The following is a 15,084-nucleotide window of genomic DNA, read 5'->3' on the forward strand; positions in this document are numbered from 1 at the left end:
AACAGTATCTTTTCATTTGATCGAATACAAAATATGAAAATACGATACCGAGCACGCTGCCGCAAGGGCCGGCCTTCGCCGTACGAGAACGTTGAGAAACTGCCCTTAAAGTGAGCCTGAAACGATTTTGACGATTTTCCACAGACTTACTGAGTCGTTAGAGTGGGTCCTTCTGATCATTAATTGACACATCTAAGTGCTTCGCGTAAAGCGTGTAATTTATTATCAGGTTTTAAAAATGCACATCGCTGCCGATCGCAGCACACTGCTCGGCGGAATTTTAAGCCGCCCTTACCCATATGACAGAAATCGCCCATATGACGTCAGTGGGGCGAGCTATCCGACTGGCTGACCAGGGCGCGTGATCGATAATTTTTCCAACTTTATGGTAAACAAATGATGTTTGTAATAGTTGGAATGTTAGGTAATTTGTTTTTATAAAAAGAAAGTAACATAATGAGAAAGCACAAGAACAATTTTTCAGTAGACTTAAGCACTTCCGGCACGCAGCGTATGTCGTCTACTTGTGTTACAACGTGCGTCGTCTCTGACGAGAGCTCCGCAGTCAGTGTCGGTCTGTCTTTTTGCGAGCGCTATGATTCGGCTTTCTTGCGTTGTGGACTGCAAACGTAGCGACTGGCAATATGTCAACCTGCGACATCGTGTCCCTCTGCAAGCCAGTAGACGAGCGGACTGGCTGCAGCGCATTGGACAACCGCTATCCGATGGGCGCCAGGATTTGTGCGATTGCGGCCGTCACTTCGTCACAACAAACATTCGTCACAAATTGTGGTGCGAATGTTCTACTTAAGCTGTACCCTACGCGTCTACAAAATTTGTCCGAACCGTTTCAGGGGCCCCGAATTATAACGACAGAGAAGTACCATACGGGCCCATCCTTTCACCGAAGACCGCGGTCTTAACCTTGTGTAGGCATCCCTGCGCCGTGTGCTTCAAAATCGGCCTCGCCTCCTCGATGAGTTCTCATGCGTCAAGATCTCGGGGGGCAACGGTATGAACACCGTGTTGTTCTATGTCACCGCACAACACCACCTCATCAATCGAGCTGTGGTCGAGAGGTTTTGCTGTTATTTGAATCCTGCCGGAACTGCAACACTGCTTAACCGAGATGTCAACAAAATCTGAGCGATATACCTATTGCGCTTATTGGTGCGCCAAAATAAGCACAAGAAGTGACGGTGATTTGAAGCATTCAAATCGAAGCAAATGATTCGTAATTTTTACAGTGAAGCTGTATATAGCTACCCTTCGTTGGCGGTCGGTGTCTGTCCATCTACGCATCGCGTCGACACGAACAATTTTTCGTCTCCAGTTTCTCGCGAATTCTCTGCAGTTCTCAATCTAATGTAGGTATTTTGGAAAAAAATCGAATTGGCCGCTAGGACGACTCTATAATTACGTCGAGTTTCATTTATCTGTCATAATTAGTTCACAGTGAAGTTGTAAACGTTACAGAATTTCCGTCTGCTGTCAATACGCGGCCGTTTACGGAGAGCGTATAGGTTACAGAAAACGGCTGTAACTCTTGTTTTATGAAAACTATCCCAAAATGAATCAATCTAAAATTCGCCGCTTAGACGACTCTATCATTACGCTGAGTTTCATTTACTTGTCTTAGTTCACAGTGAAGTTGTAAACATTACAGCATTCCCGTCTGTTGTCGATATATATGTATACATGGCCGTCTACGGAGAGAGTATGGTTATACAAAGCGGCTGTAACTCTTGTTTTATCGAAACTATCCTGAAAGAAATTATATAAAAATTAGCCGCTAAGACGACTGTAACATTACGCCGAGTTTTATCTACGTTTCATGATTACGTAGTTCACAGTGAAGTAGTAAATATTGTGTCATTCCCGTCTGACATGCGGCGGTGCTTGCACACGTCACTACTTAAAAAATATAAGAATAACAATAAACCAGTCCACAGTCAAAAGATGTATTCGCTGCCTGTGTCCTTCAGTAATAATAATATTAATATTATTACGATTAATAATATTACCAATATATGTATATATATATATATATATATGTGTGTGTGTGTGTGTGTGTGTGTGTGTGTGTGTGTGTGTGTGTGTGTGTGTGCAGAGAATAAAACACACCACAGATTCGCTGATCGACCTTCTTCATAAAGTAGAAAGGCTGATGATTTTTTTTAGCTCTAATTAGGTTAGGAATCGCTGCACGTACAGGAATGATACTCGTGTCTGGTGTTCATGCAACATTTGTAAAGCGACTACGCGCGTGTATTTTCTCTGTTCGCAAAATTATTACGTGATCCATTTACCGAGGACATGAGTGGCCTCTCTCCTATCTTCCTTTTTTTTTTCTTCTTTGTCTTCTGGCAGGTTGCCCTTTCGAGACAGACCTATGCATCGTGGAGTGCTACAACAAAAACAAGACAAAGCCGATCAGAGGGCACTGCGGAGGAATCTTATGGTTCAAGTGCGTCTGTGAAGGAGATTACAAGAAATAAAAACGAGCCACTCGCAAGTGCTTCATTGAATCATCACAACTATGGCAGTTTTTCGCCGCCGCGTCATGGCTAGAAAATACCGCGGCCTTCAACGTGGAGGCTAAGGCCTAAATTCGAAACTCCCGCAACAACTCATTAATATGAGTAAACTGGTGGTAAACTTATCAGCCACTAGGTGAAAAGCAGCACCTGTGCCGCGACCAAATCAAGGCGTTTCCGCTCATCATATCACACATAGCTGCGATAGTCTAGAGCTTGGGAACCGCTTCGAGGAACAGTTCTCGGCGCAAAGTTACACTTCAGAGATCTATTTTCTGGCTATTTTCTCTTTTTTTTCGAAAAAAGCTGCTTTGAATGAATTTTTATGAACTTTAAAGATCAACAGTAAGAGTATAACCAATGTCCTAGAATTTGGAGATATAGGACCACCGCGACCGCTTCTGTTGTCTCATAACTTTTGCAGAAAATTGCGTTGGCGTGCAAGGCTGTAAATCCTAGAACCTTGAAGATCTTCCAAAGATCGTCAAGGTTCATATTCTGCGGACACAGTTCCATAGAACTGTGTCCGCAGAATATGAAATTAGGCCTCAGAGAGCAGTCCCGCTGAATGAGTAAAGTGCCATCTAGACGTGTAATATATAACTTCTTCCTCGATTGATTTCAATGAATTGTTTCGCTGAATTGCTTTGCGAAAAAAAAAGCGGTTCTTGACAGGAAACTGAGCCTTAGTTAAGCTCATTCCTCGAAAAATACACTAGCTGTTCACGTCCCGATTTTCCTACCAACCTATACAGGCATTTTTTTATTGCGATAGCAATTACATGGACACTCCAGGTGCAGTTCTCCCGTCGGCGTGAGGTTCCTTATAAAGTCTAAGGGCGCTCAAATCGCCGCCGCGCACCGTGTGTTATATGTGTGAATGAAAGCGCGCGAGGGTCAGCCAGCGATCGGGGCTCAATCTCGCGCACGCAAGGGAGGGAAGCGGAAACGCGACATTTTGCGTCACGCGCAAGGCTTCGGAAAAAGAGTAAAGGGGTGGGGGGGGGGGGGGCTTGTTCTACTCCGATCTGCCCGGGCGGCTGCGCGCGCCAGCCCGAGCCGCTGTACCCTGAAAGCCACCTGCGAAGGGGACAGAGTCCGCCGCGCGCTGTGTTTCCGCGGCTTAGTTCGAGTCGATGCGAGACGCAGCACGAAGTTCAACTCGCTCGCTGCTGCTGCCGCACTTCCTCACTCCAACGCTTTGACAGCGAGTTTCCGCGGTCATCGAGTAAGATGTGTCCATATTTGTTTCTGCGCGCGTGACATCATGCTCGTTAATTTAGTTAGTATGCATATATGTATACACATTTATACAGCCGATAAAACTACTATCCTTACTTCGTATAACTGTCCACTATTTTGCTATCACAATCGATGCTCCGCCTCACACCAGATTGGAACTAAGGCATAAGTTTATACAGTCGCCCTAATAGGAACACCTCATCTTTACACTTTAACTTGGCATTAAATAGTTGTTGTTGCCAGCCTCCTACAAAGCTGTACCTTTTTACATGCCTTACAGATAAATTAGAGTGGTAGCAGTTAACTCGAAAGCTATTGAGGGCTGTGGTGCTGCAAAACACACCTACAAATGCCCCATTTCATGTGTGACAGCTTGGTTGATTTGCTAGCACAACCAAGATCAAATTAAGATTACTTTTCCCTGTTTAGCATTTTTGCCTGCTACACCGCAATCGAATAACATCAATGTATTAACTCGGTGAACCTAATTTGGCTTATAAATTAAAACCTTCGCATATTGCCACAGCTACAATCTTCCAGACGTGTTGTAATATTGAAAGGGTGCTCTTCCACCAGCACTCCGCTGTCGCTAACAGTGATCACCTAGACAGCTAAGTAGATGGCCAAGATTCAGGTAGTAAAATGCGTATCCTACGCACTGTGGGAATCTATGTAAGCGAAGCTTTCTATGCTGTTTGCTTTGGTTGATGATAATTAGCGGTGATGTTGACGGGCGAATGTGTACTAATTTCTTCAGCGTTTAGTCCAATACGAGAATGGTGTGCTGATGTTAAACGTTACCTTGTTTGCACCGCTGCTATTTCTCGGCATAGTAGACAGGACACAGGGAGTCGTGTTTGCCTGAGGCTTTGATCGTGATCGCAAATCGGCACTGGCTAAGTAAACAACCGCATGAAGCATGGTGCTAGGATCTAATTTTTTCCGAAGACTCGAGCAGCACCTGCAAATACTCATGAGCACATGAATAATGTCTACGGAGTCTTTGCTCCGTCACATGAGACGTTAGAAAGATAGGCAGCTTTATTAAGGCACGTCAAGGCATCCTTGGAAGATGACACATCAGCCTGTCGCCTATTTGAAGTAATCACTGAAGAAATGGGCTGGAAAGCAACAAATTTAGCTACGAATAAAGTATGAGACGTTCTTCAGCTTACTACAGACTGAGACGTCAGCACTGGGCCAGCAGAAACCTGTATGTATTTAAACAAATTTACTCGTGATGAGAGCCTGAAGTGTTTGACGCCTGAAACGAGAAAAAGTAGTTTATTGAAACGTTGCCGTGAATTGTTAGCCATAATGAGTTCAGATGAGAGGAACTTTCACTGGCATCTGGTGACTCTCGATGAAACCTGGCTCTACTTCTGGGACCCCAACTACAAGCGAGTGAGTGTGACCTCATAGCATGGTGTTATTTAAGACAAAGATGGTACAACCCTACATACTAGACAATACAGAGACCAGTCTTGCGGCTTCCGTGTTTGCGCTGGAAAATAGCCGTATGTATAGTGAACTCGCCCAACATCACATTCTTCTCTAGCAACTAGCGATGCAAAACTATCGGTAAATTGACTAGCGATACCATCAATAGCTATTTTACAATCGATAGTATTATCGATAGTTTCAAAAAGAAACTATCGATAGTATTATCAGTAGTGTTATGATTGTTTACTAACTTTCGCTATAATATTGTAATTGATAGCTTTGCAGTTGTTGACTAGAGATATTACCAAACGTTTTGCAATAACTGGTAATCAGTAGTGCTCCGTCTATGCATTTTAGCAATATTTTGGCGAATATAATATTTCTCTTTGCTGTTACAATTGAAATCATGCCTGTCATTTATTCGCACTGAAAGCTAACCTTCGTCAGACGAGACCACGACAATTAGTAGTTAGTTCTCTCTATAGTCTGATCTAAAAATGCAATTCATTTCAGCGCAGTTATACTCATTTATAACGACATTCTTCGTTTTGACTAGACACTTGCATGTGTTGAATTGAATTCTGGGGTTTTACGTGCTAAAATCACGACTTAATTTATGAAGCACACCGCATTGGGGGACTCCGGATTAATTTTGACCAACAGGGCGACCTTAACGTGCTCCCAATGGACGGGACACGGACGTTTTTGCATTTCGCCCCGATCGAAATTTGTTCGCAGCCGCCGGGATTTGATCCCGCGACCTCGTGCTTAGCAGCGCAACACCGTAGCCGCTAAGCCACCGCGGCGGGTGAGTCGGATGTGAAACGTAATGTGGGATATATTGCTCTTCATTGAGTGCGCTGCCCATGTTTGAATTTACGCATACCCAGCGGCTGAGAATATGCGTTCTGCTGGTACTAACGTTGCATGGAACGCTAAAGCATACTTTATAGCCACTTCAGAGAGTGGCGTTTTGGAACTTTGGCTTGGCCTCCAGAATTCAAAGCAGTTACTCTTCCCTGCCTGCGGTTGCAATTTCCTTTACTGGTGAGTCAGATCGCGTGATCTCATGCTATAAGTATGGAAAGTTATACCATGTGTCTTGGTACGGAGAGGTGTCCTTCTGCAGCGCTCTGTGGCGCGTGCACTGGGACAACACAGAGCGCTATGATCGTCACCGCAGTCTGCCTAGCACGTGCCACGCGATATGCAGTAAAACGTCGGCAAGTTTAAGTTGCGGACATTACGTGCGGTACGTTGCGTCGTTTTATACTAGCCATGGCACCACTGAAATTATTTGTTTGCCATAGATAATTCGATAGTGATTCATCTATCGATAGTATCGATAGTAATATCCATAGTTTCGCATCCCTACTGGCAACACTCAAATCTTCCTCCGCCCTTGAATGTGGACGCAGCCTGTGCGGTAAAGATCATGGTCGTAATTTCTGATATGGTGTTAGGTTGATTTGTTTACTACCCCCCGAAACTAAAATAACAAGTTGAGCTCATCCCCAAGTCCTGCTTGAATGTCGATTAGCGCCGAATAAAATATGGCAAAAAGAAAAAAAAAACAATGCCGCTGTACTCGTGGCTACGTTGCACAATATGCCCGCTCTACACGAATGCGGGTTACAAACGCCAGCAACAACTGGCCTATTCTCCGCTAGACGCCCTATGTGACACGTGTGCGTTTTGACATTTGAGGAAACACCTTCTATGACAGCGATTTGTCGACGGTGATGAACTCAAAGAGGCCGTCGAAGGTTTTTTTCCGAGGTTTACTCGATAAACTAATCAGACAGCTTGGAAGACAGTGTTTGAAGTTCGTCGCCGTTTCGAAGAAGGGGAGGAAAGGTGCGACTGGTTGGAAGAATAAAGGTGTGTTCTGGTTCACAGAGTCATTACTTCTATGTCAGGCTTAACAGCCATTGAACGCTCGGGGTATATATTCGTATATGGCTACTTTTCCGGTTTAACCATTGCGGCCCATGTGACCGTTTTGATTTCTTGTTACGGAAAGTTTTAGCGCAATGATAGCGAGGCGATCCCTCGTATTGATTGAATTTGTTATTACACTAGTCCGCATCGCAATAGCAATCAACAACGGAATCCTACATTATTTGCATTGAATATCCTAAGAACCAGGATTTATTTTCCTTCATAGCTCGTGAAATAATGCACCATATGCGTGTATTAATTTATGCAAGTATTCATTCGTACCAGAGTCAGCGTTAGTTCCCTAATCGCAAACCTGTCATACAGTGCTCATATGTCTCACTTTCTTCTCTTTACGAATATCAACTTGCAACACTCACATCAGAATTTCATAAACATAGGCTAACATTACATGCCCTGGCAGGCTCCGAGGTAAACACTTTAATTTACTCTATTCTTCACGAAGAACGTATGTTCCTACCTCCGCTCCAATCCTTCCTTTGTTAGCACAAGTAGATAGAAGGATTACATGCCCCACCAAAGAATAGATTGCGTGAACTCTTGGTGCACTATAACAAAACATAGTATATAGCAAGATTTCTTCAAGCAACAGTTGCGATGGTGTGTGAATCATTTTCTCTGCACGTGCAGCGGAGCGCGAGCCGTGGTCACGTGACTAGAGGCGCGCGACGACGAAAGACAATCGCGGTGTGGCCGGCGCCAACGTTAGCCGGCGCGGCATAGCGACTTGCGCACCATCAACACTGTTGGCTGAGGAAATGGCGAAAAGGAGGCCGCAGGCGCTGAGCTCAACAACTTTTACGAACACTCTTCTTCTTCACCTATGAAAACAAGGTCGTATCTGTTCTTGAAACAAATGATGTGCTACGAATAGCGCTAAAATAGCAATCGAAAGAAAGAATTTTACCAGCGAACCACGTTTCGGGGAATGGTTGTAGACGTTAAATGCATGAGGTACGTCAATGCAGCTCCGAAATTTTCGAGGCGCATTCGAGTTTGGTAAGCAGAAACTTTTGAAAAGAGAGTTTTGCGAGCAAGATTTCTTCAAGCAACAGTTGCGATGGTGTGTGAATCATTTTCTCTGCACGTGCAGCGGAGCGCGAGCCGTGGTCACGTGACTAGAGGCGCGCGACGACGAAAGACAATCGCGGTGTGGCCGGCGCCAACGTTAGCCGGCGCGGCATAGCGACTCGCACACCATCAACACTGTTGGCTGAAGAAATGGCGAAAAGGAGGCCGCAGGCGCTGAGCTCAACAACTTTTACGAACACTCTTCTTCTTCACCTATGAAAACAAGGTCGTATCTGTTCTTGAAACAAATGATGTGCTACGAATAGCGCTAAAATAGCAATCGAAAGAAAGAATTTTACCAGCCAACCACGTTTTGGGGAATGGTTGTAGACGTTAAATGCATGAAGTACGTCAATGCAGCTCCGAAATTTTCCAGGCGCATTCGAGTTTGGTGAGCAGAAACTTTTGAAAAGCGAGTTTTGCGAGCAAGATTTCTTCAAGCAACAGTTGCGATGGTGTGTGAATCATTTTCTCTGCTCGTGCAGCGGAGCGCGAGCCGTGGTCACGTGACTAGAGGCGCGCGACGACGAAAGACAATCGCGGTGTGGCCGGCGCCAACGTTAGCCGGCGCGGCATAGCGACTCGCACACCATCAACACTGTTGGCAGAAGAAATGGCGAAAAGGAGGCCGCAGGCGCTGAGCTCAACAACTTTTACGAACACTCTTCTTCTTCACCTATGAAAACAAGGTCGTATCTGTTCTTGAAACAAATGATGTGCTACGAATAGCGCTAAAATAGCAATCGAAAGAAAGAATTTTACCAGCCAACCACGTTTTGGGGAATGGTTGTAGACGTTAAATGCATGAGGTACGTCAATGCAGCTCCGAAATTTTCGAGGTGCATTCGAGTTTGGTAAGCAGAAACTTTTGAAAAGCGAGTTTTGCTATACTGCGTTCAATTGTTGTTGTTGAACAGTGAAAGTACTATTTTTTTCTGTCATTTTTGCTTCTGCACAAAGACTTCAACGTTGGGACTAACTGCGATATCATGATTTTTCGTTTGCGCGTTTTCTTTATTTCCTTGCCCGCTTGCGTATATAGTCTGTTTATTACAACATCCAGCTTGCATGATCCATTTAAAACAGAACTTTATTGTTGCACTTGCATTCCAGCAGATGTTATTTTAGTTGTTTTCTGCAGTGTCTAGGTCTTCCTTTTTCCTTGTTGTTGTTGTTGTCGTTGTTGTGTGCGTGTGTGCGCGCGCGATCGTTTAGAGCGATAGCTCTACTGCTCCAGGTACAAATCTGGAAAACGCCTCGTTCCGTCAGACTGACCTTCAAGTTCAGCCAAGGTCAAACAGGAACAGCCTGCCACTACCGGCGGCTGCTGCGTAAGCCGCGTGGACGCCCATATCTTGAAAGCGATGTGCGATCTGCGATGTGCGATGAACCCCAAGTGCTGACAGCGTCATATGCGCAGTGCTTTCGACGCTTAGTTCGCGTTGAAGCGAGACGCAGCGTGAAGGTCAATTCGCTCGCTGCTGCTGCCGCGCTTCCGTACTCCAACCTTTTCACCACGAGTTTCCGCGTGGATCGAGTGAGATGTGTTCATGTTTACCTGTGTGCGCGTGACACCGTGTTTGTTAATTTAGTTAGTAAGCGAATGTTTACAAGCCGCTAAAGCTACTACCCTTACTTCGTATAGTTGTGAGCTAATTTTCTATCGCAATCAATGCTTCGCCTTTTGGGCGAAACTGAATTTTTGCCCTGTCTATACCTCACCACACCTTGTGCATATTATGTTCGAGTTGTGTGAAAAATAAACTCAAACTCATATATTTCTGGATTTAGGTATAACCTGCTACTCGCCTCTAAATGTGGCATGGATACCGTTAAAGAGATGCGTACAATGTGACGCCTGATGGACAACGTTGCGTAATAGGATATAACTCAGTCAATTAATCAGTCAATCAATCAACCATTCTTTATTGTTTCTGATACATATAATAACATGTTATTTTTATACAGGTAGGACCCCTGAACCCTTTCAAGGGTTGTGGCAGGGGTCCGTTTTTTAACGGGAGTGATTACAAGTGAATAACAAGGCACAAAAAAATTGAAATATTACAGTAGCTTTGTTTCATATGAGCACAAAACGTTCCTTGTTTCCGTTAACGTGGTTACTATTGTAACCAGAGTAACTTGTAAGTTGTAAGTTAAGTAAATGAACGCGAACAAGTTGCTTATATGTATAAAATGGTGTGGATAACGCGATTCTATACGGTAAGGTGTTCCACAGTTTCGCGACAATCTAAGAAAACAAATGTAATCCATAGTTAGTCGTTATGTAGGGAATGCGCAATGGTATAGTTGAGGTAGAACGTAGTGAATACGTTGCGCTTTTATTGAGCGTCGAAAGCCAAACCTATGAGAAGCGCGTCGCGTTATCCCTTATACAATGCAAGTGAGGCGCTTCCAACAGATAGCGACTCCTTAAGTCCTAGCCGCCAATATTCATTTACACTGACAATCATCGTCGATAGTTCCTGCCCAACTAGATTTTTTAATTTTTTTTCTAAAGTACTCCGTATCAAAAGTTTGCGGCGTTGGGAAAATGCTGAGAGTAGACATATTAAAGCTACTTGAAGGCCTTAAATAATAAATTGCATGCTTCAACTGATTAGCCCTCCCATAACCGCCCGTGAGTGCTTCTCTGTGCTGCGTGACGAAACAAATAAATTTGGCGAATCCCACGACTGAGTGGGAATTAGTGTAAAGCCGACCTTCCTCCGATGTCTGCGAAAATGTTAAAGCAAATGTTGTCAAAGGTGTTGCGCAAAGGGCTGTAATTGGCCGGTTTGTTGGAGCGTGCCGCGTCTGCAGAGCAAGCAATGCTGTGGCGATGGCGGACGATGTTTTGTTTTTACTGGCCCTGTAGCGGGGGTGAAGCCTGATGATGAGAAGGCGGCCTAAAGACGTGATGAATTGATGACTGTCGTCGTCATCAAGCCGTCGTACTCGTCAGCGTAACGGAAAGGATGGACGGACAGAGCAAACAATTTGTAGTTTTTAACGAGAGTCTGTGCGTCCGCGGCAGAATGTCCAAAACTCACGGATAAGTAAGTACATAACCTCTTTGGTGATAAGTTAAGGTGCCCTGGACATCTTATCCACCGCGAGATCGAGCTACAGGTGGCAGTACCGTCGCCGCCTTCTGGTGGATAGGCGGTTGATGGCGCGCTTTGAAATGTACACGGCGGCGGCGTTCCGCTGTGACTTGTTTGCCCAATTTTCTGGTAATGAAACGCGCTTACTACAGTGAAATGAAGTTATGTTGGCCTGCGATGCCACATCTTTGCACGACTTTTCTCTTCATTTGAAAATTAACGAAAGTGCAAACTGTCGTTCAATGGAGAACTGGCACTCAGCCAGGAAACCTCGATTTCGGCACTTTCATGGATCTTTTTGTGTTTGTTTCGCTTGCGTACCGCCTACTTTGTTAAAACTTTTGCACAAGTTAACATTTACCGCAATCTCTGAATATCTTGCGCTGTTTTAAGAAAGTCTATATTCCTGTACACAAAGGTAAATTAGCAAGTTAATGCGCACTACATCACCAATTCTACGCATACATTTCCGCTTATTATTATTCTTACTATTATTATTCACTGTGGGATGCAAGCAGGTCATGAGTTCAATTAATCAAGCTAGGCCGCTGTGACTGACAGTACGATAGTAGGATCATCAAGTTCTTTCAAACGAGAATGTTTTTATCGCCGTTGCTCGGTTACGCGCGCGACAGTGACGCGACAATGTTTTATTTATTTTAGGAGCTAGAATGATTAGTATTTTTTATTTCAGCTAGCAGTGGTCTCTTTCTATCGTCAAGCTAACAACGTCATAATGACAGCAAATGAAAATTATAATAGTCGCCTTTCAACTCAGTGTTATAACTAGAGGACGGATTTTTAGGCACTAGAAATGCGAGTTTAAGCGCCTGAAATAAGCACTTTAAGCGTCATTTTAGGCACGATAGGGGCCGAAACAGGCTCTGAAGATTGTTCGGAAACGACTACCTGTTTTATTTATTGGATGTTCTTAGCCTATACTCATGACAATAGAATTGACGTAGCGTTCACTTGTGACGTCTGCAAAGTAGCAACTATTGTGCAAGCCAACGATTCATAGGGCGTTATTGATCACACGAGATGTCGCTTTTTGTCAATCCACATTGTTTGGATCCCACCAATGGCATCGGTTGTTGGGAACTCGGCGCTGACGCCCGTGGTTGTACCTGGGTCGCAAGCCCCAAGGGTAGCGTTGGCCTGGCGGCCTGGGGTACAACTGGAAGCATCCGAAGGTCCCGGCAAAGCATGAGTCGACTGGTAACAACAAAACAACTTGTTTATTTTAACATCGCAAAGAGTCGGCGGTCAGGTTGACCGAAGTAGAGAGACGGGAGAGCACTTTACTCAACAGAAGAAATCGGAGCCCTCCTTTTTGGCGTCCGGGGGCAGCTGTTTTTATACTCTCGCAGTTGAGGGCAAGAAGGAACCCCTCAATAGACGAGCACGTGATTGTACAATGGGCTAAGGTGACGCACACTGCCGCCGGTCGGGCACAAAGACTGGGAGGAGAAGGTAACTTCGGCTCTCGGAGCGCCTCTGGTCGGGCACAATGACTGGAAGGAGAGGGTGACCCCCTGCTGTCGCATCGCCGCCGTTCGGGCACAATGGCACATACACTCACACACGCACATGAAGACACGTGGCATCGGAACATGCCTGGAAACGCCTGGAAACGCCTGGCGGGGAGCGTTGCGGCGACGCCGAACGGGCCAAAATGTCTGCCACCCCGCCGCAGTCGCGCCGGCAAAACCGCGCGTCGCAGGCGAAACGCAGCAGCGGGAGCGTTGCGGCGACGCCGAACGGGCCAAAATGTCTGCCGCCCCGCCGCAGTCGCGCCGGCAAAACCGCGCGTCGCAGGCGAAACGCAACAGACCGCCCCGCCGGGGGAAGGAGATCCCGATGGACAGGGGACTGCATCCGCTGTCCGGAGGGATGTCGCTCGATGATGCTCATAACAGAAGTCGGGCGTCCCTCGACGTTTCTTGAGCGCAGCGCACAGAGAAGGCCTCGTTCTCTCGTTCAGGTTCGCACAGGACACTGCAAAGTGACTTCGGGAGAGTTCACATTCTTGTTCTCGTTCCCGGCAAGCGTTAGAACGACGCTGAAACTCAACCGCTCAGTCAGCAAGCACGGCACAACCCTCACTAAGCCCTGCCAGGCTCTTTCCCCTTTTTATACCACTGCCTAGTTCCTTACAGTAGTCTAGCATCACTCAGAACGCGTCCACAAATTGGAAAATTGCACTAGAAAGCATATCATCACTTTGAAACACTAAACAAAAGCAATATGTTAAAAAAAAATCCTGCCTCAGGAAGAAAAACATCAGTAACAAACAATTTTGAGGCTGATTCCTACGTTAGGGGCTTCGACTTAAGCCATCGGCGTTACCGTTGAGACTCCCCTTTTTGTAACGCACCTCAAAGGAATATTGTTGTAAAGCGAGGCTCCAGCGCAGGAGGTGGCCATTTTTGGGAGAGATGGTCTGCAGCCATTGGAGAGGGCAGTGATCCGTCTCAATGATAAACCTCGAGCCGGCTAGATAGCATGACAATTTCTGAACGGCCCACACGAGACATGCACACTCTTTCTCGGTGGCGCTATACGCCTGCTCACGACTGGTCAGCTTACGACTAGCATACAGGACGGGGTGTTCTACTTCTCCCTTTTCCCGTTGGCACAGTACAACGCCCATGCCTCGCTCACTAGCATCGCACTGAACAATGAACCCTTTTGTATAGTCTGGCGATCGTAGCACAGGCTGGTTTGTTAGGGCACTCTTTAGGGCGCTAAAAGCTCTTTCCTTTGTCTCGTCCCAGACGACTGTTTGAGGCTCTGACTTTCTTAGAGCATCCGTCAGGGGAGCCGCGATATCAGAGTACCTGGGGATGTACCTCTGATAGTAGCCGGCGACACCTAAGAACGACCGAATATCGGTCTTTGTGCGCGGTTGCGGAAAGTCTCGCACAGCGGCCACTTTTATTTCAGAGGGGCGGCGACGACCCTGACCAATCACGTGACCGAGGTAGACAACCTCGGCCTGTGCTAACTGGCACTTAGGAGCCTTGACTGTCAAGCCCGCTCCGCGCAGGCGGGTTAGCACTGCCCGCAAGTGTGCCATATGCTCAGACCAGGATGCGGAGAATATCGCTACGTCGTCTAGATACGGTAAAGCGAATTCTTGCTGTCCCCGCAACACTTTATCCATGAGGCTTGAAAAACAGTATGGCGCGTTCTTCAAACCAAAACTCAACACTTTAGGACGGAATGTTCCCATTGGTGAAATGAACGCCGCATACCTACTAGCCTCTTCTGTGAGTGGAACCTGCCAATAACCCCTGACAAGATCTAGGGTGGAAATAAACTGAGCGCTACTAACTTTCTCAAGGCGCTCCTCGATGTTAGGGATCGGATAAATTTGATCCTTAGTGATGGAATTAAGCCTGCGGTAGTCGACGCAAGGACGAGGTTCCTTGCCCGGTACCTCAACTAAAATCAAAGGGGAGGTATAATCACTCTCACCTGCCTCAATAACACCGAGCTGTAGCATTTTCTTTACCTCAGCCTCCATAATATCGTTCTGGCGGGGTGACACCCGATACGCCTTGGATCGTACTGGCTCTGGGGAGGTAAGTTCTACATCATGAGTAAGTACAGAAGTCCTACCAGGCCTCTCAGAGAACAGACCTTGAAACTCTTGTAATAGCTGGTGTAGTTCGGTTTTCTGCTCACGCGACAGCGATGCTCTACTGACTAAGTCACTAATG

General features: G+C 46.0%; 1 protein-coding gene across 11 annotated transcripts in view; it reads left to right on the forward strand.

The window, feature by feature from the left end:
- Nucleotides 1-15,084, forward strand: part of LOC142575934 (uncharacterized) — a 238,440-nt gene that overhangs the window by 16,473 nt on the left and 206,883 nt on the right. For 7 of the 11 annotated variants that reach the window (XM_075685779.1, XM_075685770.1, XM_075685805.1 and 4 more), the window contains one exon: nt 2,371-2,467. The exons of 3 other annotated variants lie outside the window; for them this stretch is intronic. Coding sequence is in view for 6 of the 8 variants with exons in the window: in XM_075685805.1 (XP_075541920.1) it covers nt 2,371-2,467 (97 nt within the window). In the remaining 2 variants the exon portion in view is untranslated. Of the gene's footprint in view, nt 1-2,370; nt 2,529-15,084 lie in introns of those variants that run through there. One more of the 11 variants, XM_075685787.1, reaches the window with a different exon arrangement.

This window comes from Dermacentor variabilis, chromosome 1 (assembly GCF_050947875.1).
Source record: "Dermacentor variabilis isolate Ectoservices chromosome 1, ASM5094787v1, whole genome shotgun sequence".
Taxonomy (NCBI): domain Eukaryota; kingdom Metazoa; phylum Arthropoda; class Arachnida; order Ixodida; family Ixodidae; genus Dermacentor; species Dermacentor variabilis.